This window comes from Buteo buteo, chromosome 12, assembly GCF_964188355.1.
Source record: "Buteo buteo chromosome 12, bButBut1.hap1.1, whole genome shotgun sequence".
Classification (NCBI taxonomy): domain Eukaryota; kingdom Metazoa; phylum Chordata; class Aves; order Accipitriformes; family Accipitridae; genus Buteo; species Buteo buteo.
Window position 1 is genome coordinate 43,408,942 of NC_134182.1, and position 27,789 is coordinate 43,436,730.

The 27,789-nt window shown below is 58.8% G+C and overlaps 4 protein-coding genes across 15 annotated transcripts in view; 2 read left to right on the plus strand and 2 right to left on the minus strand.

Moving 5' to 3' along the window:
* The first annotated feature begins 69 nt into the window (after positions 1–69).
* On the plus strand, positions 70–7,021 carry LOC142038371 (cytosolic purine 5'-nucleotidase-like). 7 transcript variants are annotated; one of them, XM_075043803.1, is made up of 18 exons: positions 1,405–1,509; positions 2,068–2,141; positions 2,238–2,355; positions 2,448–2,543; positions 2,623–2,714; positions 2,824–2,881; positions 3,006–3,099; positions 3,221–3,274; positions 3,382–3,465; positions 3,616–3,657; positions 3,745–3,855; positions 4,008–4,074; positions 4,152–4,322; positions 4,504–4,555; positions 4,663–4,723; positions 4,857–5,033; positions 5,197–5,298; positions 5,404–5,696. In XM_075043803.1, the coding sequence occupies exons 1-18, from the start codon at positions 1,427–1,429 to the stop codon at positions 5,458–5,460; spliced, it is 1,593 nt and encodes a 530-aa protein (XP_074899904.1). In that variant the 5' UTR covers positions 1,405–1,426; the 3' UTR covers positions 5,461–5,696. The 7 variants fall into 7 exon arrangements, with proteins under 7 accessions (XP_074899901.1, XP_074899904.1, XP_074899905.1 ...); XM_075043804.1 differs by having other exon boundaries at positions 3,748–3,855; XM_075043801.1 differs by having other exon boundaries at positions 5,197–5,696.
* Positions 7,022–7,645: 624 nt separating this feature from the next.
* On the minus strand, positions 7,646–15,248 carry CKAP2L (cytoskeleton associated protein 2 like). The gene is made up of 9 exons (XM_075042150.1): positions 15,161–15,248; positions 13,857–13,923; positions 12,131–12,197; positions 10,638–11,773; positions 10,004–10,196; positions 9,196–9,351; positions 8,606–8,669; positions 8,139–8,286; positions 7,646–8,046 (listed from the first exon to the last, which is right to left on the minus strand). The coding sequence occupies exons 1-9, from the start codon at positions 15,186–15,188 to the stop codon at positions 7,803–7,805; spliced, it is 2,103 nt and encodes a 700-aa protein (XP_074898251.1). The 5' UTR covers positions 15,189–15,248; the 3' UTR covers positions 7,646–7,802.
* A 1,625-nt stretch (positions 15,249–16,873) lies between these two features.
* LOC142037670 (interleukin-1 receptor antagonist protein-like) lies at positions 16,874–18,519 on the minus strand. 3 transcript variants are annotated; one of them, XM_075042153.1, is made up of 6 exons: positions 18,403–18,519; positions 18,261–18,309; positions 17,990–18,179; positions 17,711–17,881; positions 17,458–17,603; positions 16,874–17,367 (listed from the first exon to the last, which is right to left on the minus strand). In XM_075042153.1, exons 1-6 carry the CDS (start codon positions 18,441–18,443, stop codon positions 17,155–17,157), a joined length of 810 nt encoding a protein of 269 aa, XP_074898254.1. In that variant the 5' UTR covers positions 18,444–18,519; the 3' UTR covers positions 16,874–17,154. The 3 variants fall into 3 exon arrangements, with proteins under 3 accessions (XP_074898254.1, XP_074898252.1, XP_074898253.1); XM_075042151.1 differs by having other exon boundaries at positions 17,711–18,179; XM_075042152.1 differs by having other exon boundaries at positions 17,990–18,309.
* A 1,652-nt stretch (positions 18,520–20,171) lies between these two features.
* The window catches only part of OGDH (oxoglutarate dehydrogenase), a 35,580-nt gene continuing 27,962 nt past the window's right edge, over positions 20,172–27,789 (plus strand). For all 4 annotated transcript variants that reach the window (XM_075043809.1, XM_075043812.1, XM_075043808.1 and 1 more), the window contains exons 1-2: positions 20,172–20,270; positions 23,594–23,842. In XM_075043809.1, coding sequence (XP_074899910.1) covers positions 23,621–23,842 — 222 coding nt within the window. In that variant the 5' untranslated portion in view covers positions 20,172–20,270; positions 23,594–23,620. The remainder of the gene's footprint in view (positions 20,271–23,593; positions 23,843–27,789) is intronic.

A 27,789-nucleotide genomic window follows, 5' to 3' on the forward strand; every position in this document is an offset into this window, starting at 1 on the left:
TGGGGCTGAGGGGGGGTGCTGGGGTGGCCCTGGGCCCTGTCCCCTGTCACATGCGGCCCATGGCCTCTGCCCTGCCCCTCCTTCGACCCACGCCCTGGGAGGGAGCTGGGACTGGGGCAGCTGATAAGAGCCCCACGTGTCCCCCAGTGTCATGGGACTGGCTGTAAACAGCTCTGGGCTGCACCCCAGCCCTGCATAGGGGGGTTATCAGGGCCCCACACCTGGGGGGGGGGGGCAGTTCCTAAGCCTGTTACCAGCCTGATTGCCCCTAACTGTGGGGCTGCACCTGCTGTCCCCTCCATGTCCCCATCCCCAGTGATGCTTCCTCCTGTTCCAGGGGGCTCAGCCCTGGTCAAGGCCAGGCAGGGGGGGACCTGCGTCAGCGGGTCGGCACCAGGGTGTTGCAAGAGCTGTGGGCGATTGCAGAGGGACGTGGGACTGGTGCTGGCTGAGGCAGCGTGGGCACCTGTGCGTCCCTGGGGGTGCTGAGCCCTGCCTGGGGGTAGAGGTGTGGAGGATGTGCGGACATGGGGGCTTGGGAATGCGCCCCGTGGAGTTTGGGGTGTGCCTTGCGGAGCTGCGTGGGGACATGACCCACGGGGATGGGGACATGGATGTGAATCAATGGCATGGGGATGAGTCCCGTGGGGATGGGAATGTGCCAGTCGGGCCCCATGGGGATGCGGACGGTTTCCCCGGGACTGGTCTATGTCCCGCGGGACGGGGGTGCCCCCTCCTGCCCCCATCCCTCCAGTGTGAGGTGCTGGGGGTGGCCCCTGGTGCCGGACCCCCCTCCCAGTGCCGCGCAGCCCCACTCCCCCCTTCCCAGCTCCCGCCCCTCTCCGGGGGGGCGGAGGGGGCCGGGGCGCCCATCGGGGCAGCCTCGGGGCGGTGGCGGGGCCGGGCCTTGACCCCGGTTAATGATTCGCCGCCGGTCGCTCCCCGCTGCCAGCGGCCCCGCTGGGCAAACACCGGCCCCGGGGCTCCGGGCCGGGCCGGGCCGGGCGCCCGCGGCCGCTCCTGGCGCCGTCGGGGCCGGGGCCGTGGGAGGGCGCTTCCTCCGGGGGGGGGGGCCTTTTGGGGGTGCGTGAGAGAGGCATGCTCTATTTGGGGGTGTATGGAGGGGCGCTGCCCCGTGGGGGGGTGCACGGCGGGGGGGATGGACTGCCCCCCCATTTTGGGGTGCACCTGGGGGGATGCTGCCCCATTTGGGGGCTCATTCACCCATTTTGCGGGGGGGGGGCGCACGGGGAGGGGGAATCACCGCCCCATTTGGGGGGTCACCACCTCGGGATGCTCCGGGTCCCTTCCCGGCAGTGGCACCCGGGGTGGGGGGCCGGGCCGGTGCCGGGGGCCGGGTCGGGGCGGTCCCGCGGGGCCCCGTTAAAGCGGCGACGGCTGGAGGCGGCGGCCGGAGGCGGCGGCGATGGGCAGCGAGGGGGAGCGGGGCCCGGCGGCGGCCCCGGGCCCGGGCGACCCGCGGGCGCTGCGGAGGGACTGCCAGCACCGGTGGGGCCGGGGGGCGGCCGGGGGGTTGGGGGGCAGGAGCGGGAGAGAGGGGGCTCGAGGGGGGGCGATCGGGGGCAGCAGGACCTGGAGCTGCGGGGAGAGGGCTTGGGGGGGTGGGCAGGTGGGGAGGAGGGCATTGGGGGGGGGGCAGGACCCGAGGGAAGGACGCCGGCGGGGCAGGTACGGGGAAGGACCCTCGGGGGGTGGGGGAGAGGGCAGAGGCCCTGACGGGACCCCCCATGTAGACAGGCTGGGGGGCAGGCCAAAACAGGGGGCTCAGTATCCCCCCTCCCTGCCCTGCACTCCTCTCCCTCCCCCGGCTCCATTTCCAGCTCAAAAGCCCATTTTTCTCCCCCGGCTCCATTTCCAGCTCAAAAGCCCATTTTTCTGCTCCAATAACTCACTGTGGGGCCCCTGGGCCAGGGCGGGCACAGAGCCCCCGCAGCCCCCTGGCCAGGAATGGGGGACATGGGCACAGGTCCCCCTCCTCTGTGCCACCCCCAGCCCTAGACAACCCCTCACCCCCATACCTTCCCCCCCCTCCCTGGTCACCTCCAGGATCTTCGTCAACCGGAGCCTGGCGCTGGAGAAGATCAAGTGCTTCGGCTTCGACATGGACTACACCTTGGCCAGTGCGTTTTTGGCAGGGGGGGAGGCTGAGGCAGGGTGGGAGGGTGGCGGGAACCCCCCCAGCCCATGCCCAAGCCACCCTCCCTGTCCCCCTGCAGTGTACAAGTCCCCTGACTACGAGGAGCTGGCCTTCGCCCTGCTGCTGGAGCACCTTGTCTCCATCGGGTACCCCCACGAGATCCTCGCCTACAAGTATGACCCCACCTTCCCCACACGGTGAGTGCCGGCGGGTTTTGGGGGACACACAGGGGACAGGGTGGGGGGGGTGTCAGTAGGACCCCCACCCGCTGATGGGGTGTGCGGCACAGGGGGCTGGTGTTCGATGCCCTGTATGGGAACCTGCTGAAGGTGGACTCCCACGGGAACCTGCTGGTCTGCGCCCACGGCTTCCGCTTCCTTAAGGGGTGAGTCTGGGACCCCCGGGGGGGGACAGACCGGGGGGGAACCCTCGATATGGGGTGCAGCTCCATGCTCCTTCCCCAGGGCCGAAATCCTCCACTATTACCCCAACAAGTTCATCCAGCGGGACGACATGAAGCGCTTCCACATTCTCAACACCCTCTTCAACCTCACGGGTGAGTGAGACTCCCCGCCCACCCATCCCAGGCCCCCCCAACCCCATCGTGGGTTGCTGCCCTCCCCCTGTGCCCCCCGCATCCCCTCTCACAGCCCCCTCCCTGGCAGAGGCCCACCTCTACGCCTGTCTTGTGGACTTCTTCACCAACTGCTCCAGATACGTCAAGTAAGAGGGAGATGGTGGGTGGGGGCTTAGACCTGGTGGGTCGGGGATGGGTGGAGTGGGGGGCGCGGGGTGTCTCCCCTCGGCAGGGCAGCCCCTTCAACCCCCCTTTTCCTGACCGTTGCAGCTGTGACACCGGCTACAAGCATGGAAACCTCTTCATGTCCTTCCGCAGCATGTTCCAGGATGTGCGCGAGGCCATGGACAGTGTCCACCTCTCGGTGGGTGCAGGGGGCTGGCAGAGCTGGGGGGGGCGGGGCTTGCTGGGGGGCATGCTGAGAGTACTGGGGACACCCCCCACCCCCAGGGAGGTTTTGGCCAGACCATCCATCCCCTCTGCAGGGCTGCTTGAAGGAGAAGACACTGGAGAACCTGGAGAAATACGTGGTGAAGGATGTGAGTGTCTGCGGAACCCCTCCCTGTGGACCTCTCCCTACCCTGGTCCCCTCAGCTGGGTCCCCGTGGCCCCCCCAGACCCCCCACCCTGACTTTCCCCTTGCCAGCCCCGGGTGCCGCTGCTGCTGAGCCGCATGAAGGAGGTGGGGAAGGTCTTTCTGGCCACCAACAGCGACTATAACTACACCGACGTGAGTAGGGGGGGTGTGTGTCTGTCTTGTGTGTCCCACCCCCCCGCCCCCGGGTCCAGCCTGCCCTGGGGGGGCCCTGGGGGTGGCAGAGCGCAGGCAGGGGTCTGCCCTCCCTGGTGACAGTGGTGGAGATGCCGGGTGTCCTTGCAGGCCATCATGTCCTACCTGTTTGACTTCAGCGATGGGCACAAGGTGAGTCTGCCCCCGGTGTGGGACGGGTGGAGGGTGCAGCGTGCCATCGGCATCCCCTCCCTGAACCCCCCCCAACCTGACACCCAGCAGGCCGAGACCCCGCAGCGCCCCTGGCGATCCTATTTCGACCTCATCGTGGTGGACACCCGCAAACCACTCTTCTTCGCTGAGGGCACTGTCCTGCGCCAAGTCAACACGGTGGGGACCTCTCCACTGCCATGGGGCCAGTGGGCACTGTCTGGGCACCACAAGGGCTCCCGCGGGCACGGGGGGGTGGATTCGCAATTGGGTGGGCACTGAGCAGGCACAGGTAACAGTACTCCCCGTCCTGGGGTCCTCTTGTCTCGTAGGATACGGGGAAGCTGCGCATTGGGACGTACACCGGCCCGCTCCAGCACTGCGCCGTCTACTCTGGCGGTGAGCGCCCGGCTGGGCTCCATGTACAGCTCAGGGGAACATGCCCGCACCGTCGCCCTGACTTCTGGCTGTCGCAGGCTCTTCGGATGTGGTGTGTGACCTGCTGGGCGTGAAGGGCAAAGACATCCTCTACATGGGGGACCACATCTTCGGGGACATCCTCAAGTCCAAGAAGCGGCAGGGCTGGCGTACCTTCCTGGTGGTGCCAGAGCTGGCCCGCGAGCTGCAGGTCTGGACGGAGAAGAGCGGTGAGCAGCGCCCGGCCAGGGACACAGCCAAGCCCAGCTAGGGGAGGTGGCTTGGAGCCTCCTGCCCCCCCTCTTTGATGGCAAAACCAGCCCCGGTGTGGTGTGCCCGGACACCCCGTGTCAGTTGTGCTGGGCAGCAGTGGACATTGCCTGCACTGAGCTGGCCCCGTTACACTTGCAGAGCTGTTTGAGGAGCTGCGGAGCCTGGACCTTTTCCTGGCGGAGCTGTACCAGTGAGTGGGCACTGGGTGGGCAGGGGGCATGGCGGGGGGGGGGGGGGGTGCAGGCACCCATGGGGGACCCTCCAGGCAAGCCCCCAGCCGGGTCTCTCCCACTCCAGGCACTTGGACAGTGGCAGCAGCGAGCGCCCGGACATCAGCTCCATCAAGCGTCGGATCCAGGTGATGCCTGGGGCACCATCCCAGTCGGCCACGGCTCAGCCCCCCACACGGATTTCCTCCTCGTCCTTTGAGGGGGGAGCACTGGGGGGGGGGGTGTTGGGTGCCCTGACCACCCAACCTGCTGCATGCGCAGAAAGTCACGCACGAGATGGACATGTGCTACGGGAAGATGGGCAGCCTCTTCCGCTGCGGCTCGCGCCAGACACTCTTCGCCAACCAGCTGATGCGCTACGCAGACCTCTACGCCGCCTCCTTCATCAACTTCCTCTACTACCCCTTCAGCTACCTCTTCCGAGCACCCCCTGTCCTGGTATGCAGCTCCCAGTCCCCCCTGCTCACCCACCGTGCCTCAGTTTCCCTCCCTGCCTGGGGTGGGGAGGCAGGTACAGGGATGATGGAGGCGTTTGGTGGGCACCCAACCCCTTGGCTGGTCGGTGCTTGGCCCCTCTCTGCAAGCCTTCTCCCTGCCACAGATGGCACACGAGTCGACGGTGGAGCACGGCCGCCTGGATGCGGGGGAGGCAGGCACGGGTCTGGCACCCTGGCTGGCCCAGCATGGCCACCCCGGCCAGCAGGTGGGTGGCAGGGGACTGAGGAGCAGAAGGGCAGAGGAGTCCCAGCACCAGCAACCCAATGCCAGTGGGGTCCCGTGCCCACTGAGCCCCCCACCTCCTTCTCAGGTTGCTGGGGTACGCCAGGACTCCAGCGGGGAGGAGGAGGATGATGGAGAAGCCTGAGCCCACCCCAGCGCCAACGGCTGCTGAGCTGGCAGTAGCCAGCCCCCGGCAGGGCATTCGGTGGCCCTGGACCACTTGTGCTGCCAGCCCGAAGCCACCCGTGGTCAGCTACCACCTCCAGTGGCCAAAGGACAGCTGGTGGCCCTGGCCCATGCCCCATGTCACACCTCTCCCCGTGCAGCATTGCCCTTCTCCCGACTGTGCCAGGAGCTGGGAGAAGGGCCCCCCAGAGCCCACGGGCTGCCCGGTGCCCCCACTTTCACTCATGGGTCCCCTCACCAGCATCAGCTGCTTCTCCCAGCCAGCTCGACGCCAGCCTCGGGCCGCCCAATGCCAGGGAGAGCCGGCAGTGCCGCTGCTGCGGGTATCACTGGAAACCTGCTTTGGACGGATCGGTGGTCCCAGCAGCCCCTGCCCCTCCAGCTTCAGTACCTGGCCCAGGCACCATGGCGCTGGGGCCTGGCTCCCAGTGGAGGTGGGTGGATGTTGCTCAAGCACAGAAGGGCTCTGGAGGCAACGGCTGCTCCCTGGAAATCCCTTTTACTTGCTATTACCCTCTTCTGTTTTCTACCCGTTTCTGTTTATAAAAGATGCTCAAACTGGCGCCGTGGAGACATAAAATTGGCTATTTTAAAGGAAAACTGCTTTGCCCCTGAGCCTGGGAGGTGGGGGAAAAGGGCAATTCCCAAATCCTCAGCCAGCAGCTGGGACAAGTGCAAGCCCCTGGGCGGAGGGTGGCAGCCCTGAGACACCCCCACTCTGCCGGCACTGTCCTGCCCACCAGAGGAGGGGGCCAGGCCTGCCACCCTCTGCAGACCCGTGCCAGGAATTCCAGCTACTGCTCTAAGACTTCTTCCAGCATCGAGGTTTCTCAATAAAGATGCTGACCCAACGGTGGTGGTGACTGTGTCGGGAGGAGGCAAAAGGGTGGGAGGAGGACTGGACCGCTGTTTGGGCACAGGGAGGTGATGACAGGGCTCCCCTCCACCTTTCATGGCAGCTGCACCGCTTTACTCCTCACAGCAGGGAAACCATCCCAATCCACAGCAACAGTCCCTGCGGCAGTACACTCCCGCCCCCCATCCCACCAGCAGGAAACGAAACTTGTCCAGGCAGGGAGAAGGGGAAGAAAAAAAACCCAACTAAATCCTGGAGAGCACAGGTTGAAATTTGAACTGGCCAATAGAGACCTGCCAGGTGCACCGAGGTGACCCTCCTGGCTAATAGGGATTAAATGCCTACAGGTGGGATTTGACAGGGCTATAAAGGGGGTCCCGCTGGAGGACACATTGGAGTTAGTTCTCCTTGGAGTGGTGGGTCTGCAGGTGGAGACTCCCCCTCGGGTCGGGGCACTACCCAGCATAACTCCTCGAGAGAGAGAGAGAGAGAGCCCTCAGCTTTTGGGTGAGTGATACGTGCGTTTTGGAGCCATTACTTTAAATCTTGGGGATTCTTAAGTTGGCTGTGTAGTATTAATTCTCTTTACATCATCGAGGCTGTGGTTTTATAAAATGTTACTGGACTTCTAATTAACTTTTACTGAAGAATAAATCTGAGTTTTAACACCTGTTGGATTTGGTTATGTGTGCATCCAGAACAGTCTTGTCACCAGCTGCCTTGTGCCACCACTTGCTCTTGGTGCGAGGACAGCCCTTGAGGGAGGTGAAGCCGCTGTAGGGGCCCTGAGCGCACTAGTAGGGCTCAGCTGCCCTCGCTGGCCTGTCCCAGACCCCCAGCCATGCCCAGGGGGCTGGCAGCCTGCACTGCTGCATCCCCAGGACCTCTGCGCCCCTTGCATGTGCCGCCTTCAGTCTCCTCGGGGCCTGTGTGGGAGCTGCTGTGGTCCCGCAGGTACCCCAGGCCCTGCGGCCCCTCACCAGTCTGGCGTAGCTGGTGCTGCTACGAGAGACACGAGACATGGGGTCTGTGTGAGCCTCTCAGTGGGGAACATCCAGATGCTGTCTGGGTAGGGTGCAACATAGCTCTGGAGCAAATCCCTCAGGACATTGCTTGCAAAACACCGGCAGGTGCTTGGAGCATTGCGGAATCTGACTGACATCATCCTACAGCAGGAAAATCGGGGCATGCGTCACAGCAGAGGAGCCAAGGGCAGTCCCAGAGGACACAGCCCATCTCCAACCCCGGACCTTGCACACTACTCACTAGGCCACGCTACATCTCTACTGCAAGTTTTTATATATTTAAAACAGTGCTTATATATTTGAAACAGTGCTTATTATGTGCCACCGCTACATATTTACATCTGTGAGGCAAAAGAAGTCAGCGGAGCATGTGCAAGGCAGCATGGGGAAGCAAGCAGCCTGCACCCCGCCGGGAATCCCTCAGCAGCACTCTGGGGGATACAAACTCAAACCCTCCAGCTCCGTCACCTCTGGCAAAGCCTCGTTTTTCCGGAAGAAGAACTGAGTCTCCTCCTCAGCATCCAGGATTTCACTGAGGGATGACACCACAGGGTCGTGGTCCTTCAGCATCTCTGGGTAGCGGCTCCCAGCCCACCCTATCCGCAGCGAGCGCCGCACTGGTGTCACGAGTTTCAGCTCCTGGCCTTCTGGTAACTCCTTTCCTCTGCAGAGAAGACAAGACCCTTTAGATAAACCCTGCAGAGGAGTGCTGGCACAGAGGGCGCTTGCTGCCAGGAGTGGGCAGCTCAGCCTTACCTGGACGCAGAGGTAACTTGTAACTTGATTGAGATGGGCAGGCTGGTCAGGGGCTTCCCCGTCATGCAGGGAGTTGCTACCACCTGCTGCCTCTCACTCGGGCAAGGCGTTGTAGGCTCCCAAGGAATGGGCTGCTCAGCCTTTTCCCCTGACAGGAGAGGAAAAGGGCAGCACAGTTGAAGAGAGCAGCAGCTGGGGAGGGATTTCAACGCTGCAGTGCTCCGGCCATGGACGAGGGCACCTTGCTACAGAGGCATGCTGGGCTGGGATTGTGCCCAGCCCTGGCAGAGGAATCTTGCCCCATTTTCGAGGATCAGGATTCCGGACTTTCACAACGCTCGGTCTCCATCAAAGTCAACAAGGACACAGGGTGCTGGGACAGACTGCAAACCATGCTGCTTCCCAGCCTGCAGTGGCAGGGAACCCCAGGCTGCCCATGCTCTAGCCTGCCCCCACATTCACATTACCTTCTGATGTTTGGTCTGCAGCCTTTAAAATATCAAGGACAACTTCTCTGAGCTCCTGGAGTGGCTACAGGAAAAGCAAAACACAGGTCAAGGCAGGCCTCGCTTGGGAACGGAGGCTGGAGTTATAACTGAATAGGAGAAAAGGTTTTTGCTGCATCGTGACACCCTGTGCTGGAGACAGTGGCAAAAGGCTGCAGAATTTCCCTTCTTTAAGTGAGATCTGTCAGCACACAGGCACAGCTAAGCAGCCATCAACCCCGCGTGGGTAAATCCCACCAGATGCTGCAGTTACACCGCCCAGAACAGCACAGACCTGCTGTCACATTGCTTCCAGCTACAGCTCCAACACGGCGCGGAGTACGTACGTGTCCTCCCACTGACCCTGTTCATGCCCGCATGGCACTGCCTGCTTGGCTGATGAAAGCCGAAGGTGTTTCTATGGGACAAAACCGGCAGCTCAAAAGGCTTTTTCGCTGCTGATTAGCGCTGCTAAACTCATCCCAAAATCCAACCCCTGGATCTTGAGGAAACCTGCTGCTGCAGAGGTGGGGAATGTGGGGAGCTACTGAAGAGAAGCATGCCTCACTCACCACAGCACCAGCGCAGACTGCTGCTTTGTACAACCCCATCACGTCAAAAGGGCCGCTCCGGGCGAGCAGTTTTGCTTTGCAGGTCCAGAACTTGGCAAATTTCTCTGCCTGGGGCACGTGGGACAGCACTGCAGAGATCTCCTCTGCCTGGACACCCTAGGAGAAGGGGGGCAAGGGCCAAAGGTGTGCACTGGGGAAGCTGTCAGTGCGTAACCACTCTCCCAGCACTCTCTAGGAAAAGGAGGGTCTGAAGAGTCTGGTTTTGCAAGTCTCCTGAGTGACCATGTACAGATAATAGCTTTACTGCCTCTATTTTCCCCTTGGTAAAATAAGTCTAGTATTTCAGAGGGATGTCAAGGAATAGACTCTTCAGTGCTGGCACTAACAGAGCCACTACACCCCAGAGCAGGGCTAGTGGTCAGCATTCCCAGAGGTGATAATTCACAGCAGCTGTGAGGTCCACCAGGGACATACCTCGTGCTGGCTCAATCAGCCTGGGTTGCTGCCACAGAAATTTCTGCTGCAGACTGCACTGCCAGGTACCAGGAATGACACACACAAGTCTTGTGACCGGGTGTTGCTCTCTTTTCCTGTTAGTGCATCTCGTTGCATGCCTTTGGCCTATCTGTAACTCCACGAGGACTTTTAATTGTCCTACACATGATATTACCCCTCTGGCCACTGCAGCTAAGCGAGCAAGAATGCTTGCTCCAAACCCTTCTATGCTGCTCTGGGGACATGGCCCTCCTCTCCTGAGATGCTCCGGGAGAAGAGGAGCCTGTTCAAGCATCTCCTTTCCCATTCCCACCTCCTCAATGAGCTTCAGGCACTCAGTTAATATGTTGTTGATCTTCTCCAGGCAGAGCTGCTCTGGTTTCTTTTGCTCTTCTTTCTCCTTGACAGTTCTGCAGGACAGCTTCACTGCCTCTTTCTGAAGCAGCATCATAGGTGGCCGCTTGTATGTCTTGCCTTTGGATGCCAACCACTCCTGCAGCTGTTTCCTGTCAAAGGACCAGGGGATCACTGTTACCACCCCAGCAGACCGCCAGCACTCACCAGGCTACTGTTTTCCCTTAGAATCTCCCTCTAGCCAACTTCAGCTGCTCAGGAAGAACGAGTTCATCTATCCTAAAAATGTATCTGAGCTCTAGACTGGGAAAGGAAAACCCTCTCAAGTTTAAGCGTGCCTTGAAGATAAAACAGGACAGCGGCTGCATGTTCCCCTCCCACTTGCTGAATCAGTGGGAGAGGAACCCAGGGTACCACCAAATCTCATCCCCACCCTCCTCTTTTCTGGGGCATCAACCTCCAAACAGGCATTCACTGATAAGAGGACTTTACACCCTGTTTCCAACAGGTCAGTGCTGGTTCACCCAGTTAAACGCTTTAAACTCTGCTGTCCCCTGGAGGCGAGAACAGAGTCGGCTAAAGCTGCTACTCACTTACGATCTGCAGCCGATGGGGTCTTGGGAACACGCCTAGCCTGCATTCCACTTGCCTTCGGCAGCTCTGGTTTAAGCCTCTCTCTCCTACTCCTAAAATCACTCTCAGTTGCTTGAGTTTTGGAGCTGTGTGTGCTGCGAGGCTGGTTTTGGGGGACTGTCACTAGGGATGCTGCTGTGGGTCCAGGAGGCACCACCTTCATGTCCTTCCTATCCACCTCCCCTTTAGCTGTGGGCTTTCGCCATTGCGTGGTGCCACCTGGTTTCAGGCTGGATTTCAGGGTTGTGGTTCCCTGGGGCCTGCTGGAGGCCACAGGCTTTGTGGGAGATCTTTTCGTTTGCGGGGGTCTGCTGTGGTAGTTAAGATTTCCCACTGGAAGTATGCCAAGTGGCTTTCCTATGGGTTGTCTTGCTCTATTTGTTTGTTTCTGGTTTGCACCTGGGTTTTTATGTAGCAAATTAGAAGAAGTAGTAAGTAACTGAGGGGGCTGCAAGGGCTGAGTTTTGATAATTGGTCTTTGAGACACATTCTTGGAGCCTGGCACGGTTTTCCTGACTTTATCCTGAATCGGCTCTTCCTTAGCCTGGTGGCTATTAATTCTGTCCTTTGGGCCCATGATGGTTCTTGACATCGTGGCTGAGCTTTGCCTGTGAGCCAAAAACCTTTTGTTCCTGAGATTGCTTCCATCAGACTGAAAAACTCTGTTCAGCACAGGGGTTGTAGAGGCTTGTGCTCGGACATTTTCTTTGTTGCAGACCAGCCTGTCCCGCAGGCCCTCATTTAGGGAGCAACGCGCCCCAGGAGCGGGGTGGTCGCTTCCAGTCTGAAGTGCTGCAGTGGTGACAGTCTCCTGTGCAGGCTTCTTGTTCCTTTCTGGATTTAGGTGACCAGAGGCTGAAGCTTGGAGCCTCCCTCTGGGCTGCGTAGAGTGGCTCATGCTTGGCACGAGCCCCACAGGAAGCTTTGCACTCTTTCTCTTCTGCTCTGGATGCACCACCGCTGCTCTCTGGAACGTATTTGAAGACTTCTGCTGAGCAGCGTGGCCAGCGTGCTGTGTGGATTTGGCAGCAATCTTGCCATCCCTCTGAGTGCCTTTCGTCATGTTTCTGAGAATATCCTTCTTGTTCCTGTCAACCTGGAGAGACAAAGCGAACCTCAGCCCCAAGGCGAGCTCAGCTTGGTCAAACCCTGACAGCTCACTCCTGCCCCAGCCCTGGTAGCCCAGGGGACATCCACACGAAGGCCCACAGTGACGAAGCAGTTGTCAACAGAATGATAACACAACACCCACCAGTGCATGGGCAGAGGATGAGTCTCCCACACTAAGTTCTTCTGAAAAATTATTAGTTGACTTATTACCAGCTATTTAGCATTCTCTTGACTGCACCCTATTTGGGGTCAGGAACACACTAGCCTGATTTGGGTACCCTGTTCTGCCCAGACTTGCTTCGAGCGTGAAATACAAAACTAAACTCAAAAGATTTCTACTTACATGGTCTAGCTTAGAAACTGTTTCTAAGGGTCGATCCAGGTGATTCTCCCGGTCCTTTAGAAAGGGTCTGTAGGAAGTCAAACAATATATCAGGTTATTTAACAGCTGTTGCAGAAAAGGTTATTTAACAGCTGTTGCAGAAAAGGTTAAACATCTAAAACACCACTGGTTTTCTCAGTGACAGGAGCTTATGAGTAGGTTTTAGAAATCAAAAAGCTGTCAAGGAAGTACCACGTAATATTAATTTTTTTTCTTTTGCATGGCAACAGAAAAGCAACACAAAACATTGACATCCAAGATTGTCACAAAACTTACGTCTTCCACTGACAGCAAAAGTAACCAAAATCATTCCTGCAGGCAGGGGGGGCTGGCAGGCAGGAGACGGCAATAGGTTTGGAGGCTTCTGCCTCTGGCTGTTGTCCGGACTTGCCCTGTACACCGCAGACAGCTGAGGTGCATCGGAGTCAGCTGCTGCTGTGCTGCAGGTCACAGCAACGTCTCAGAGCACATCAGCCGGGGTTCACTCTGCCACGGCGAGCCGCAGCACTGCAGTAGCTGATTCACCAGCGCCTCAGCTGCCCAGGCAGCAAAGCAGGAGGTGGGGCAGCAGCCCTGGCTGTCAGGTCCCATCCTCTCCTTCTCCTCCTCCCTAAATCAGAGCCCTCTGACAGCAACCAGCTGCAGGGTTCTCCCACCCCTCTGCTGCGGAGCTAGCAGCTCAGCTATTAGGGAAGATTAATGCCCGTGCAGATATTTTTCTGTAATGAAATTCCAGAGAGTTAGGATATTGTCCTCTATTCTACGCAAGTGGTGTACTATGCCATAAAGAAAGATCATGAATCTTCTCCCCTCATTTCTATTATACTAGTGGTGTTTTCCAGAGCCTGGCACCAGGGACTGGTTGGCTTTCTCTGGTCTCTGATCCTGCTTCCCTTTATCTCCTCACCATGGAGAAATTTTATGGCTTCCTTTGCAATACAACATCACGAGAAATACTCACTGCAGTGGGGAGTCTTTCGAGTGTTCAGGTTTGCCAAGCACATCAGCAGTTTCAATTAAAAGCTTTGCAGAAAGGTGCCTTGCTACCTGCAGCCTGCAAGCCGCTGCTGCGCTCACAGCAGTGTATCTGCACGCAGCCCCACTCCAGAGGAACTAAGCAAGGCAGCAAAGGGATCCCAGAGCCAGGTGACTCATTTAGTAGGTGATTGTATCTATATCCTTTTAAATGCACTGAAAATGCCCCTTTCTAATATTAAGCCATCCCAGAAGGCCACTGAAAGTTGCCATTAAAAAGCAGTGGTGAGACTTGAACCAGCCTTTCTTCAAGATCCAGTTAGGAGGCTGAGTTATTGGCAAAATGGGCCTGTTCTGACAGACTGAAGAGCTGAGATGAGAAAGTTTCATGGAGACTCAGAAAATACGCAGAAGAGACAATATCAACCAGCAGGAAATGTCAACACTGAAACCATCCCTTTGCTCCTGCTGCCAGTAACTCTACAGAGCACTGCCAGGGTGCTGCAGGGGCAGAGCCATCCCTAGTCGCTGCCTTGACAGCAAGGCGTTGGGAGGAGGCAATTCTCTGTATGCCCATGAATCGCTGCAGAGAGAAGGCAGACACTGGCAAGCTGGGAAGAGTCAGCTATACCTCAGAGAATCACCGAGTAATTTGAGTCAGAAGGGACCTTTACAGATCATCTAGTCCAACCCCAGCATTCTCCTGACTTACTTTGCACTTAGGCATTTCAGATTTTCTTTGGCTGCTTGGTACTCTGGGAGCTGTCTTCTCCGCTCTTCTGCAAAGAGATGGTAGGAAAATGCAGTACACACACCACAACCTCAGTATTTGGAGTGCCAATAAGGATGGATTTCTGTTATATTCACAGCACTACTGTACAGGTCTCCTGAGTTCCCTGGCCAAGCCTGGCAATGCTGTTCCCAGAAATTTCCAGAGCATTTCCATGTATGTGATATTGCCCACAGGCTCATTGGTGCATAAAGACCAGAGGTCTCCGATGCTTGCGGTGTGATGCCGCTCAAAACCTTGGTGTGGGGCTTAGTCAATTCGCAGAAGGAAAGGGGAGATGCTGCCAATGACCCTTCTTCAGCTACATATCCTGTAAGCCTGTCCCCTGCTGTGGCCAAGCCCTCTGCAGGCAGGTGGGAAAAGCGAGGAGCGCCTCAACAGGGGGAGCAGGGGATAGATGCCTCTGACATCCCCAGTTTGGCTGCAGTACTGGGGCATCTCATGGCAGGACAGCTTGGCCTGGCTGGAGTCCAGCCTCGCCCCTGTCCCTAAAGCTGTCCCACCCTCATCCGATAGCCCACACGCACGGGGCTCTGATGGCATCTCAGCCCCCACCCCCTTCCAGCCCTCTGCCCCCCCCAAGTCACCCTCTTCCCTTGACACTGCACCCCAGGGCTTCCACAGAGCCCCAAGAGCAGCGTAGCACCCCTGGGTGTCCCCAGTCTCCCCAGCACTCCAAGGCACAGCCCAAGCCCCCCCATGCTGCCTGCCCTCCCAAACTGTGTCAGCGCACCCATTTCAGGGGTACCCCCTGCACATCCCCTGGGGTACACCCAACCCTCCCAACGCCCCAGCAGCCACCCAGCCCGTCCCTTCCTCTCCACTCCGCCCCCCAAGGTGGTCCCACCCCCCCCCAAGGCCACCCAACCCTATCTCGGATCACGCCCTGCCCCCCCCCAGCACCTCCCATTCCACGGGGCACTGGCGATCGCCCCTGTCACCACAGGGTCCCCACAGGTCACTCCCAGTCCGTACCCATGGGGGTGTCTCCACCTCAGAGGGTCTCCCACAGCCCTGTCCCACAGGGTCCTCCGATCGCCCCCAGCCCCCCGCTCCGCTCCCCCCCCCGGCCCCTGTTCCCCATCACCTCCCACCCCACAGGCCCCCAGGTCTCCACTCTCTCCCAACACCACGGGGCTCCTGGAGCTGCCGCGCCCCCCGGCACCCCCGGCCTCACAGGGTCCCCCCCGCTCCACGGGACCTCGGGCCATCCCCCGGCCACTCACCCTGCGCGGCCGCCCCTGCCCGATCCATCCCGGACACCGGCCTCTGCAAAACCCACTGCCCGCCCGCCGCCGCCAACGGCCGCGCCGAACTCATTGGCCGCCGCCTTCTTCAAACCGACCAATGGGAAGTGCGAAACTGCCGGCTCCGAGAGGGGCCGGCGAGCGAGAAGAGCCGTGATTGGCTAGAGGCCGGCAGGGGGGCGGTGACGACGCGTCCCCTCCGGCAGCCCAACTCACTGGAGGGCGGGGCTCGGGGCTGGGCGGGACCCGGGATGGGGCGGGGCTCGCTGGGCGCCGGGGGCGGGTCGGGTCGTCACGGCACAGCGGCGGCCTCGTCAATTGGACCCGATTTCTGTCAATTAGCGCGCGGTGGGGCGGCTCGGTGTGGTAAGGCCGTCCGGCGTGGTAAGGCGCCGCACCATGCGAGACCTTGTCACGCCACGCCACACGATGTCATGCCATGCTACAGCCCACCATGCCATGTCTCGGTGGTGTGTGGTGGCAGTTGCTGGGGCAGAGGTGGTGTTTTGGGTTTATGTGGTGGGGTCTTAGTAGCGGGAGAGGGGCCGGCTCCTGCTCGAAGCTTCCCCGGCTCGGAGCCGGACCCGCCTCTGGCCCAGGCCAAGCCCCTCGGCGACGGTGGTAGCACCTCTGGGAGAAGAGATTTCAGAAGGGGAACCCCCAGTGAGTCAGGGGATTCGGACGTGAGAGGAACCCCTCTGCGGATCCCGAGGTCAGGGAAGGAGGAGGAGGGGATGCCCCCGCAGCCCGTGGTGAGGCGGCAGGCTGTCCCCCCCAGCGAATGGAGGGGAGCGGAGGCCACCCACAATGGCCGTGACTCCGTGGGAAAGCCCACGCTGGAGCAGTCTGTGACTGAAGGACTGTACTCTGTGGAAGGGACCCACGCTGGAGCAGTTTGTGAGGAACTGCAGCCTGCGGAAAGGACCCACGGTGGAGAGGTTCGTGAAGGGCTGTCTCCTGCAGGAGGGACGGACCCCACGGCAGAGCAGGGGCCGAGTGAGGAGTCCTCCCCCCGAGGAGGAAGGAGCGGCAGAGACCAGGTATGACGGACTGACCCCGACCCCCATTCCCCGTCCCCCTGCGCCGCTGGCTGGGAGGAGGTGGAGAGAACCGTGAGTGGGGTTGAGCCAGGAAGGAGGAAGGGGTGGGGGGAAGGTGTTCTAAGGTTTGGTTGTACTTCTCATTATCCTTGTTTTGGTTTGATTCGTAGTAAATTAAATTGATTTTGTTTCTTCCCCAAGTTGAGCCTGTCTTTTGCCCGTGACCATAAGGGCGGAGTGATCCCTCCCTGTCCTTGTCTCAACCCACAAGCGTTTCTTTATATTTTTTCCCCATCCTCCAGGGCCGGGGCGGGGAGGAGTGACCGAGTGGCTTCGTTGGTGCTTTGTTACTGGCTGGGCTGAAACCATGACAGGTGGCAGCCCCGGGTGGGGCTGCAAGTGACCCCCACCCATGGGACGCCCACCCCAGCTACCACCCTGCCTGTGGGCTGGTCCCTGGGTCTGGGCTGGTCCCTGGGTCTGGGCTGGTCCCTTGGGTCTGGGGTGGTCACAGGGCTGTGGGGTCACCCCCTGGGCTTTGTACCCAGGCTTGGAGAGCCCCCAAAAGCAGCCAAAACAGTGGCATTTTCCCATCCATAAACCACCCCCGCATTGTTTAACCCCTGTGAGAGCAACAAGCTGAGCGACACCATCCTGGGAAACCTTTTATTTCCACTTCCATCACCAACAAATACCCCTGTTCCTGATAACAAAACCACGGTATTTCCAGTAAAATGAATATAAATTAAAAGCAAGGGGTGGACACAATAAATAAGTACAAATTGGGGTGACTCAGGCCCACGGGGCCCAGAGCTGCTATTTCACCTGAAATAGATGGGGAGCACAGGGGTCCCAGCTGGGGGGTTTGTACTTGGTACATACAGCGTGAAAACCGGCAACTGCCGGTTGGGTTGCATTGGGTGGAGGGGCTCCTCAGCGCCCGCTCAGCTTGTAGGTGGCAATGTTGACCTGGTCGGGCTGGTTGGTGATGCCGACAGGCTGGCGGGGCTGCAGGGAGGTGCAGATGAACCAGCCAGGGAAGGCGGCCGACTCGAAGCGGGTGGTCCCATCACGCAGGCTGTCCAGGCGGAAGAAGATGAAGCGGGTCAGCTCCACGCTCTCAATGTCCTTCCTGATGTCAGCTTCCTACAACCGGGGGGGGGGAGAAACAGGGTTCAGGGTGGGATGGAACCCCCAGGCCCTTGGGGGATGGATCCGACGGGACCCCGCACTCACCTCCAGCTGTAGCACGGGCTCAGTGCCGCTCATCACACACGACATGTAGAGTTGGTAACCCTTAATGCCCAAGGCCACCGGCATCCGCCCAGTCGCTGGGCCACCCTGCGATGACGGGGGACGGTACAGAGCGATGTTGAGCTTCACTGCAGAAAAAAGGAGTGTTAACGGGTGGTCCCAGGGCTGTGGGGTGGCTCCCGGGTGCTGCCGGGGTTAGGGACGGGGACACTGGATAAGGACCGAGTCCCCTCACCTTTCCATCTGGCAGAGGGTCCCTGCAGGTGCAGGGCCACCAGCTGGGTGGGTGACTCTAGCACGAAGCACTTGTGGTCAATGTCGAAGATGTCGAAGGACTGGGAGCGGGTGTAGCGATAGACGGGCGCCCTGGCATAGGTGTCCTCGATCTGCTGGAAGGAGATGGGCTCTGCAGGGAGGGAGATGGTCAGGGAGATGCTGATGGTCCCTGGTCTGAGAACATTCCCCAAGAGCATCCCCCAGCTGGAGTGACACCTCCAACACCACCCCCCCATACCGAAAATATCCTCCAGGAAGCCCCCAAGGTCACTGTCGGCAAAGTCCTTGTGCACCGGCTGCTTCTGGAGCTTGGTCACGGCCACCACGAGGACAGCAGCCTGGCGAAAGGTCCTGGCAGGGTGTCCCTTGGTCACTGTGACCTTGATGTCCACCCCAGGTGATGTCCCCTCTGAGTCCAGGCAGGGTTTCTGGGGAGGAAAGGAGATGTGGGGTGAGAGCTCGGCTTCCCCATCATGGGTGTCTCGCTGTTCCCACAAACCCGGTGTTACCTTCTGCGGGCAGAGGCAGTCGGGGCCATAAAACGTCTCCTCATTCAGGCTGAAAGGCAAAGGGAGATGGTGAAGCCAGGGTCACCATGGCACCAGAGCAGCATCGCGTCCCCAGTGTCCTCTGTGGCACAGCCACGCTTACCTGCTGCTCTCCAGTGTGTCCAAATCGGGGACGAACGCCATCTACGCCGCTGACTGCAAAAACGTGGGCAGAGATCTGTCAGTACCTGTAGAGTGCCACAGCACTTGGCTGCCTGCTCCTGCCTGTAGCCTCGCTTGGGCGTTCTCTGAGCCTGGTGTCGGCGCGGCGGGTTTTCAAGAGCCTCTGGACGGAAGCACCGTCAGAGCGGGATTTCCACCTTTCGCAATGCCTGGTTTTGCCCAGTTCCTCTAGCATGGCCGGGAGGGCTGGGGCGCTGGCTGCCCCTGAGCAGCACTGCGGGGCTGAGTGAGGGGCCGTGCATGGGGCAGAGCAGGGGCGATGCTCTGGGGCCGGTGTGTGGGGCAGAGAGCAGGGGCGATGCTCTGGGGCCGGTGTGTGGGGCAGAGAGCAGGGGCGATGCTCTGGGGCTGGCGTGTGGGGCAGAGAGCAGGGGTAATGTTTGGGGTCAATGTGTGGGGCCGGTGCTCGTGTGCCGGCCCTCAGCGGCTGGGCTGACCTAGCAGGGACTGCCCCAGCACCATCCCCATCCCACTGGGGCCGTGATGACACCCACCCTCGTCAGGACGGGGGACCATGGATGCCCCGGAAGGGGCCAGTGGCGCAAGCACTGCCACTCCACCATTTCCCCACGGCTTCCTCCTGTGCTGCCCAGGCCTGCAGCACCACAGCTGGCAGGGCCCCCTCCATCACCCCTCCAGTCCCCACTGCCCCAATATCTGAGGGTGCAGGACCCTGCTGTCCCCTCAGTCCCCTGTGCCCACGCAAGCTGCCCTGGGGACATGGCCTTTGGGGACACTCCTTGTCACCACCCCGCAGCACACCCCACTCCGCACAGTGCCCTGCATCCAGCCGGGCTGTGGGCGGTTGCATCACGCCGGCCAGGCCAGGGATGTGCGTGGCCAGGCTTGCGTGGCCGCAGGCTCTCGGGGTGTTTTCCTGGTGCCTGTTTCACTTCCTGAAAGTGCCGGCCGGCCCCGCACGGCTTCTCGGCTCTGGGCTGCTGCTGTCATGACTCACCCAGCAGGAAATTGCCAGCAACCCCAAAACTCCCCTGGCACCTCCAGCCTGCCCAGCTCTGCCTGCACCCCCGGCTGGCTCTGCCTGTCCCCCATGCAGGGGCAAGGCCCACTGGCTGTCACCCACGCCGGGATGTCCCTGAAAGCCTGGGGTCCCCCAGGCTATGGGGTCCTCCACACCAAGTGGGGGTCCCCAGGCCACGGCAGGGTCCCCAGGCCACGGTGAGGGCCCTCAGGCCGTGGTGGGGGTTCCCAGCCTGTGGTGAGGGTCCCCAGGCCATGGCGGGGTCCCCAGGCTGTGGTGAGGGTCCCCAGGCTGTGGTAGTGTCCCCAGGCCGTGGGGTCCTCCCCACCACAGTGAGGTTCCCCAGGCCACGGCAGGGTCCCCAGGCTGTGGCGGTGTCCCCAGGCCATGGTGAGGGTCCCCAGGCCATGGCAGGGTCCCCAGGCTGTAGTGAGGGTCCCCAGGCTGTGGTGGTGTCCCCAGGCCGTGGGGTCCTCCCCACCCCGGTGGTGGTCTCCAGGCCGTTGGCGCCGAGCCCTGAGGCGAGGGCCGCGCCCGGTAACCATGGCGACCGCCCCACTCCCGTTCCCGCCGCCCAAGCCACGCCCCTACTCCTGGCCCCGCCCCTGGCGGGTTCTCCCGCGCGCCGCAGAGGCTGCGACGCATGCGCGTTGGGCCGGGCTCGGAGGGGGGCGTGGCGGCAGGCGGGGGGTGTGGCGACGCGGTGACGCAGCGTTCGGGGCGGGGAGGCGCGGGGCGGGGCGGCAGCCGGCGGTTGGGGGCCGCTGTCAGAGCAGGGGCCACGAGCGGGGCGGACGGACGTGCCGGTAGGTACCGCGGCCGGGCCGGGCCGGGCCGGGCGGCGGGGCTGGGTCGGGCCGGGCCGGGCCGGGGCGAGGCGAGGGCCAGGGCCGGAAGGTGGGGGGAGGGCGCGCCGGGCTGGGGGGGCCGCGGCTGCTCCCCGGTGTCCTTGGCGCCGTCGCCCGGGCGCCTCGGGGCGGGGGGTAGGGCGGGACTGCCGCTAGAAGGGCAGCCCAGCGCGGCCAATGGGAAGGCTGCTCGGCGCCTCGCTCCGCTCCTATAGGCGGTGAGGGGCGCGAAGCCCGGGTAGCGGCGCCGGGCGCTGATTGGCGGGCGCGGAGCGGGGGGGGGGGGGGGGGGCGGGTCCGGAGCGCGCGCCCGTGTGTCTATGTGTGGGGCCGCGCGCGGTGGGTGGGAGGGTCCCGCGCCCCTTTCCCGCGCCCACCCGCACGTGGGGACCCCCCCGGGACCCCCTCCCTCCGCCCGGCGCGTCCGCCCCGGGTGCCCCGTTCCGCCCCTCCCGGCGGGTGGATCCCCCGGTCTGACCCGTGGCGGCCTCGGAGGGCTCAGACGGGTCGGGGCGGACGGGCGGACGGACGGTGCACCCCCTGGAGAGGGTCAGCGGCTGCCGGGGGCCCGAGGGCGCCTGGTGCTGGAGCAGCTGGGCCGGGAGCCCGCGGCCCTGGGCCAGCGCCGGCCCCGCCGCTTCCTTTAACGCTGAATTTGTTCTGATTCTAACCCCCCCCCGCAAAAAAAAAAAAAAAAAAGCAAAAAAAAAGCGCGATTCCTAGCTAACTGCCTTCTGGGGCCAGTGTCATGCATCCCGGCTGCCAGAGGTCAAATTTAGTACCTTAATCTGCTTAACGGTACACTCTTGGCTGTCCCAGCTGTTAATCTATTCTGAATATTCCTGTTGTTTGACCTCTCGGTGAGAGTTGGGTTGTGATCCGGCTGTCAGGCTGTCGCCATGAGGGCCCGGCCAACAAGCTAGGGCTTCCTCTCCTTAGCCCCTCTTCAGCTGTGACTCCGTCAGTGAACTTTGTGTTCACGTGTGACCCCTGTATTGGTTATCTCAGGATCGGTTTCCTGCATCTGTCCTCCCAGTCATCGTGCGCTATTTTGATTTACCTTGGAAATATCCTTTGTCTGAGCTTGCAGACCTCCAAGCTTGCCCTGGTCTGTGGCACAGGCTCCCATGCCTTCAGGAAGCCAACCCTTTCTGCGAGAGGCCCTCAAAGACCGTCTGGTTCTGCTCATTTTGAGTGCAAACCCTGGCATTAACCCCACTGTTTTCCAGAGAGGTCACCGGGACGCTGCTGAGTGGCAGCACCGAAACGGGACACCAAAGTCAAAGACGCCACCAACACTTTCGTCCTAAAGCTTTTTCCCTGCCACATGCATGCCTGTGCGCCGATGCCCAATTCAGCAGGCTCTTTAAAATATTCCATGTGTTTTGCTGCTTAAATCTGAGGAGGGTAAGCTGGGAAAACATCTAGCGCTGCCACGCTTGCTGTCCTGCACCTGCCTGCCATTTCTTGCCTGTTACAGTCCTGGTTTGACTGCAGGCAGAAGCGAGCAAGCAGGGTGGAAAGCACAAGTGGTCTTCCCTTCTTCCCCGAGGGATATCTGTAAAACAATTTGGCTGACTTAGTGTGATCCCAGGTCTTCCTCAGGCTCTTTAGACCAAAAGCTTGTGTTTCGAGGTAGGAAGCGTAGCCGCTGCCGTGCCAAGCAACCAGAACTAGATTCAGCAAGGCAAACCTGGAAGCCCGGCTGATGAAATGCTGGTCACAAAGGTGTACTTCTTTTCTCCGGTCTGCTGTGAGACTTCATTTTAATCTGGTGAATGCAGAATAGCTGCTTTGACATTGGGCTGCTGCTCGTTAAACTGGTCGGGGATATGGAAACAGGCCAGCTGGGTCACCTCCAGCCTCAGATCCTGCCTTTTGCAGGAGATGCTGGGTGGAAAGGGCAGCTCTGAGGAGAGCTAGCTCCAAGTGCCAGCACTTCCCCCAAGATGATCTTGCTCCAGCACTTTCGCTTGGGCTGCGGCTGTCGGTTGGATGTGCCTAACGAGGAGCGTGGTTAACCCCAGGCCTCCCTGTCCATGCAGGGCTGTGTCCCACCGAGAGCTGCAAGGTGGACATTGCTGGAGGATCTTTGAGAGGTCCCATGCAGGCTACAGGTTGCTTCTCTGGGTTCTCTGGGCAGGGGAGAGCCCCTCTCTGGGTCTTTCAACTGTGTCGGCCTTCTTGCATCTGAGCTTCTAAGGAGAGGTGATGAAGCGGTCTGTCCTGGAGCCCACATCTCAAGTGCTTTGCACCACCATACCTCTGCTTTGCGAGGGGTCTTCCCTGTAGACGGTTTCTTCCCAGCTTTACCCTGGTGCATGTAACACAAACCAGTGAGAAGAAAACCTCACCCGAGCAGAGTGGTTGCAGGGTGAGTAACGCAGCAAAAATGGAAGCCAAGACCTTCTACCTGGGAGAGAGAGCGACACAAAAAGCTTCCATGCTGGGTTGGCATGATGAGAGTTGTCCTCCTGCAGCTTGTGGAGGCCTGGAGAAGCGTGCCCCACTAGACTCGATCAGCTCAATGTGAAGGAAAACGTGACCTTCAGCGTTAAAATCCAGCTGGTAACAAATTTTTTCCAGCACCCTTCTGGGCACGGTGATTTAAAGTGCTTTTCTTTAAACTCATATGACTAGCTGTGTTGCTGCAAATGGGAGGTTGAAGGGCCAAAGTGTCCAACTCCAGCTCAATCTGAGTTTCATAGAGAGGATTTTCCTGTTTAAAACAAACAAAAAGAGGATTCTTGCAGGAAGAATCAAATAATAAAAGAAATCAAAGAATACTTTGAGGATGTATTATTGGAAAAGAAGTAGATGATGTTGGCTAGGAACTAAGGAGGAAAGCACCAGGGGAACCTGATATCTTATACTGTTAATCCAGGCTGTGTTTCATCATCAAGCATGCCTTATTTTGTACAAAGGTGCCGATATAAGAGGGTGTGGGTGGCTTTGACGCGCAGCAGCTCATTTGAGGCCGGCATTGGGTACCCTGCTGAACAAATCTGCTTTTCGCTGTCATGTCAGGGGAGATGATGGTGCTGTGCCGGCAGGGATGGGGCAGGCAGACCCGGCCGTGCCAAGCATCTTGAGCAAAAACTGCTTTTCACAGCCATCAGGGACTTGGCTGTGGGACAGGGTGGATGGATTAATCCGAGTTAAAAACTGATTCTAAGCTCAGTTCTCTGTGCTCAGGGCTGACGGGGGTGGAGAGGGGGTGGCCTCTGCTCTGTGCTCTCCTGCAATGATTTCTAACCCACTTTTCCCTTCTCTCCCAACAGGAACTTGTGTGAGGCAACAGGACAAACATGCTTAACTTAAGGACTTGTGCAGCAAAGCTGAGGCCGTTGACGGCCTCGCAGACTGTAAAGACAATTTCCCAACACAGGCTGGCAGCACCCAGGACGTTTCAACAGATCAGGTGCTACAGCGCACCGGTGGCTGCCGAGCCTTTTTTGAGTGGGACTAGTTCAAACTACGTGGAGGAAATGTATTATGCTTGGCTGGAAAATCCCAAAAGTGTACATAAGGTAAGGAGCAACCTCGACAGGATATCGCCTTTGCTTCTTTCTCTGTGTATCTGAGCAGTGGGTTCAGGTAAGTGCATGAGTCCCAAGGAGGATTGAATTCAGCTGGAGGGGCTGCATGGTTATGGATGGTCCTTCTGCCTCACTTTGCCTGAAAGAAACATCAGCGATTCCATGAGGAAGAGCCAAGAGGAGCTTCTCTGTTCAAGAGGGAACGCCGTGGGCTTGTGGGACGCGGGCAGCATCCTGGATCACAAGCGGATACAAGGAATGCCTTCTCCTGGGAATCTACCTTTAACAAACTCCTGATGCTTTATTTTTTCCAGCTCCGATGGCTCATCAGGAGGGTTTATTCTGGAGTGGAGGATGGGGGAGAGGCAGGGAGGGTATTCTCCACATCTTGACTGGTTTCCTTTTTGCTTTGGGCACGGGTGGTGGTACATGTTGGGGTAGATGGGCTGTAGCTAAGCTTGACTTTGAGCTTTTGTGCATAAAGCCAGACTGCTGATCTGCAGCCTGGGGAGGGGAACTGGGTCTGGTGGCCAGAGGGATTCCCACCAGCTGCTCCCTAACTTAAAATTGGGAAAACAACCTGACCGTGGGCAGTACGCGCAGAGGTCTGTCTTGATCTGAATTACTGAAGCTCCTCCAGCAAGCAGAAGGCCAGCTCTTTAACATAGATTACAGCAGGTGAGGGCTCAGCTGGGAGGAGAGTTTCTGAAACCCGACTGCGTTTTTCCCCATCCCCACTGTTCCACAAGGAATATGTTCCTCTAGTGACTAAGTCTCAGCATTACCCAGGGGACTTTTATGACCATTTTGTACATGTCCTGATGTAGAGCAGGGATTTTCTTTATTCCAGAGCACATGAGCAGTCTGCAAGCCAGGACACAAGGGTTAAATGAGCAGTCAAGGGTGAGTAAGGAATCTCATGCCCCAATGCTTGCATCAGTGTTGAGTGTGTTTTTGATGGTGCCGATCCCACGCATCCAAAATGCACAGCCTGTAGGGTGCTGTAAAGGTCTTAAGGTAGGATTAAAGCTGAATTTTCACAAACAATGTTGACTTTATGCTTATTTTGAGGCAAACGGGTGGCTAAGCTAAGCAATACAGACTCAGAAAACACAAAGTATATTGGTTTGGGTTGTGCCCTTTGTCAAATAGTGACTTGAAAGCTACCCGAGCACATGCACGTGGTGCAGCCCAGTCCTTCAGAGGTGGGATATTGAATGAAAAGCCATAAATCTAAATGCTGTAGTCTAATTTAAAAGCAAGCGAGGGTTACACCATGCTTGTCCCAGTGACAGGCACAGTTGCGTCTTTGGCAAAGAGTTTTCACGGTTTGATACCAGCTCTTTGATCTACAGACCCTGCTTAGTCTTGAACGTTGCTCTGAGCAGGTGTGAGAGTAAATATCAAGACTAACTGGGGCAGCTGGCTGGGAAGTGTATTTGGGTCCTGAGGCCAGACCTCTGGATCTCTTCTGGTCTCATCTCCTCTTTAATGTAGCCCCTGTAACTTCATCAGTTCATCTATAGGTAGGCAGTGCATGCAGTGCTGTATGGGAGTCCTCATGCACGCTTGGCTGAAGAAACTGGAGGGGAATTTAGGTTGGAAGGAACCTCTGGAGCCTCTGCCCCGGCATGGCTGGCTTGGAGGTGGCATCCAGCTTGGAGGTGACATCTAGCTTTGTGGCTAGACCAGGTCACTCGGGGCCTTGTGCGGACAAGTTTTGAGCACCTACAACAGTAGAGCTCCCACCACCTCTCCACGCCCCTAGTCCAATGTTTGTGGTGAAGATTATTGTCCCCTAAAGTACTTTTAAGTGCTTAGAAAGCAGTGCAGGAGTTGATACAAGATTTTGCCTCCAGTGTGGCTGGGAATGATTTGTGGCAGTAGGAAAAGCAGTGTGAAAATGAAGCAGGGTCTTGTCATTGGCAGGAAGTGGACCTGATGTTAGTAATGTAAAAAGCAAGTTTTACAGATTGCTTTTTAAACAAAATCAAGCTGGTGTCCTGCCTGGCAAAAAGGGCATTGGACCAGGAGGATTGGACTAGATGATCTTTGAAGGTCCCTTCCAACCCAAAGCATGCTGTGATCCTATGAAATCCAGCTCCAGGTCCCAAAACTTCTGGTAGGGTTGATACCTGACGTTTGGCGTGGACTTTGTTGTTTCTTACTGACGCGCTTGGCCATTGCTGTGGCTTCTGATGTTTTTGCTGTTGACTTGTCTCTCCTGGGTGGATCCCACCTCATTCCAGTGGAATCACCAAGATCCATTCCCAGTTCATAGCTTTGCCCCTGTCTCCTCTCTGCACTTTTTCATGGCTCACCCCGTCCCCAATGGGGACACCGAGCTGCTGTGGTGGGATCGGGGTTGTGGCTGTCCCTGGTCTTGGCTCGTGAGTGGTCCCTGTCAGCCTGCGTCCCCTCCGGCATGACGCTGAAGCAGCAGTGGAGCGTGTCACCCCCGTCTCTGATAAGCGTTGGCCTCCATCCCGTTAGACGTAGGGTCAGATCCGAGGGTGGAGTTCCCAAAAAAAGCCAGGCTGTCACATGGACCTGGCTGTGGCTTATCTGTTCCCTGCACAGAGCAGAGACTGGCTGCACCTTGCCATGCTGCTTTTCACTGGTGAGGGCGAGACGTTCAGCCAGGGAAGAGCTGCGGTTTCTTTGCTGTTGTCGACAAAAACCTACGAGACCTCCAGCTGGCACGACTGTCCCGTCTGAGCAAAATGAATTCAATTCCTCCTTGCAGACACTGGTGGCTTAAACTGCAGAATATACTTAAGTGCTTGTTTAGAGTAGGGAAAATTAAAAAAAAAAAAAAAGGGCAAAAAATAAAAAAGCTATTTTAGGCTTTCTTCTGTGTGCAGTCCTTCAGCTAAACTCCAGTTTCTGAGTGTGATGACCAAAGAAGAGCAGAGCTGGGGAAAGAGGAGGCGAGGCTGTGGGGGGTCGGTGCTGGTGAGCTGCCGCAGGATCAGTGCTGTTCACTCCTGGGACCGCTTCCCAAGGAAGCGGGGACACCCTCCTACTTCCCCGCTCTTTGCCAACTCAGGTATGGTGCTGGCTGCTAGCAATGCTCTGCACAGCCCACGCCATTTCCTCGGGACCCCAAGCAACTTGCTTGCTTTAGGGCAGGTGGCCAGAGAGCTTTGACTGCAGGTGGATGATACCCACAGTCATACATCTGCGACAAGTTTAGCCTTCCTAAACAGCAGCCCCTGTGTTTAGGTTGAACTGGTGTAAAGGCATACAGCTCTCCCTGTATGTATGTACATCAAACTGTCTTTAACATGGACTTCTTAATATGCCAGTGTTTTGATTTTTATATTGAAAGTGGTTTTATGACCACAATGCGTGTAGACCATGCCGTGTAACCCCAGCTTCACTGACACGATGGCAGGAGCCCGCAGTCTTTGGTGAGGCCAGAACCACGTGCCTGGCCCCAGGAGGTACCTTGGCCACGTCCTTTGCAGTTGTGCTGGCAAATAGGGGCCCAGGCTGAATTTGGTAGAAGTCTCGCTTGAGAGTTTGAAGCGTTTGGGTTTCATTCCCCGTCTTCAAAAGCAATGACCCCAGAGAACTGAAGGTCATTGTTTATGTTGATAAGGGGCAAGATGATGTGTGGAGCGCAAACTGATCCATCGCTGCTTGACCCCCTACTCTCAGCAAAGGTTACCTGCCGTAAATTTGGTTTGGGCTCCTCCTCTTCCAGCCTTAAGCTCTGAGTGTTCCTCCTCTTCTCCCTGCTAGCAGGAGGTGCTGCCTGGCTTGCTAACCGTGCGGAGCAGGTCTGGTTGGTGCTTTCTGTCCCCTGCAGTCCACGGCAGGAGAAGGAGCAGGGATGCAGCCTGAGCCGGAGGTAGAGGCCACGTCTCCTTTGTGCAGCTCCCAGCCTGGAGCAGCCCCAGCCCAATTTGAGGTGCCCTGCCCTCTCCCTTTGC

What these genes read in the sequence shown, in the direction of transcription:
- CKAP2L (XM_075042150.1), bottom strand. Translation starts at nt 15,188, where the DNA reads ATGGATCGGGCAGGGGCGGCCGCGCAGG. An exon ending in CTGAAATGCCTAAGTGCAAA is followed by an intron (nt 12,198 to 13,856) that starts GTAAGTCAGGAG and finishes GACTTCCTACAG; the next exon opens with ACCCTTTCTAAAGGACCGGG. An exon ending in CAGTCTGCGCTGGTGCTGTG is followed by an intron (nt 8,670 to 9,195) that starts GTGAGTGAGGCA and finishes CTTTTCCTGTAG; the next exon opens with CCACTCCAGGAGCTCAGAGA.
- LOC142037670 (XM_075042151.1), bottom strand. Translation starts at nt 18,443, where the DNA reads ATGGCGTTCGTCCCCGATTTGGACACACTGGAGAGCAGCAG. An exon ending in GACACACTGGAGAGCAGCAG is followed by an intron (nt 18,310 to 18,402) that starts GTAAGCGTGGCT and finishes TTTGCCTTTCAG; the next exon opens with CCTGAATGAGGAGACGTTTT. An exon ending in ACTGCCTCTGCCCGCAGAAG is followed by an intron (nt 18,180 to 18,260) that starts GTAACACCGGGT and finishes TTTCCTCCCCAG; the next exon opens with AAACCCTGCCTGGACTCAGA.
- LOC142038371 (XM_075043798.1), top strand. Translation starts at nt 1,427, where the DNA reads ATGGGCAGCGAGGGGGAGCGGGGCCCGGCGGCGGCCCCGGGCCCGGGC. An exon ending in ACTTCAGCGATGGGCACAAG is followed by an intron (nt 3,658 to 3,744) that starts GTGAGTCTGCCC and finishes CCTGACACCCAG; the next exon opens with CAGGCCGAGACCCCGCAGCG. An exon ending in TTCCTGGCGGAGCTGTACCA is followed by an intron (nt 4,556 to 4,635) that starts GTGAGTGGGCAC and finishes CCTCCAGGCAAG; the next exon opens with CCCCCAGCCGGGTCTCTCCC.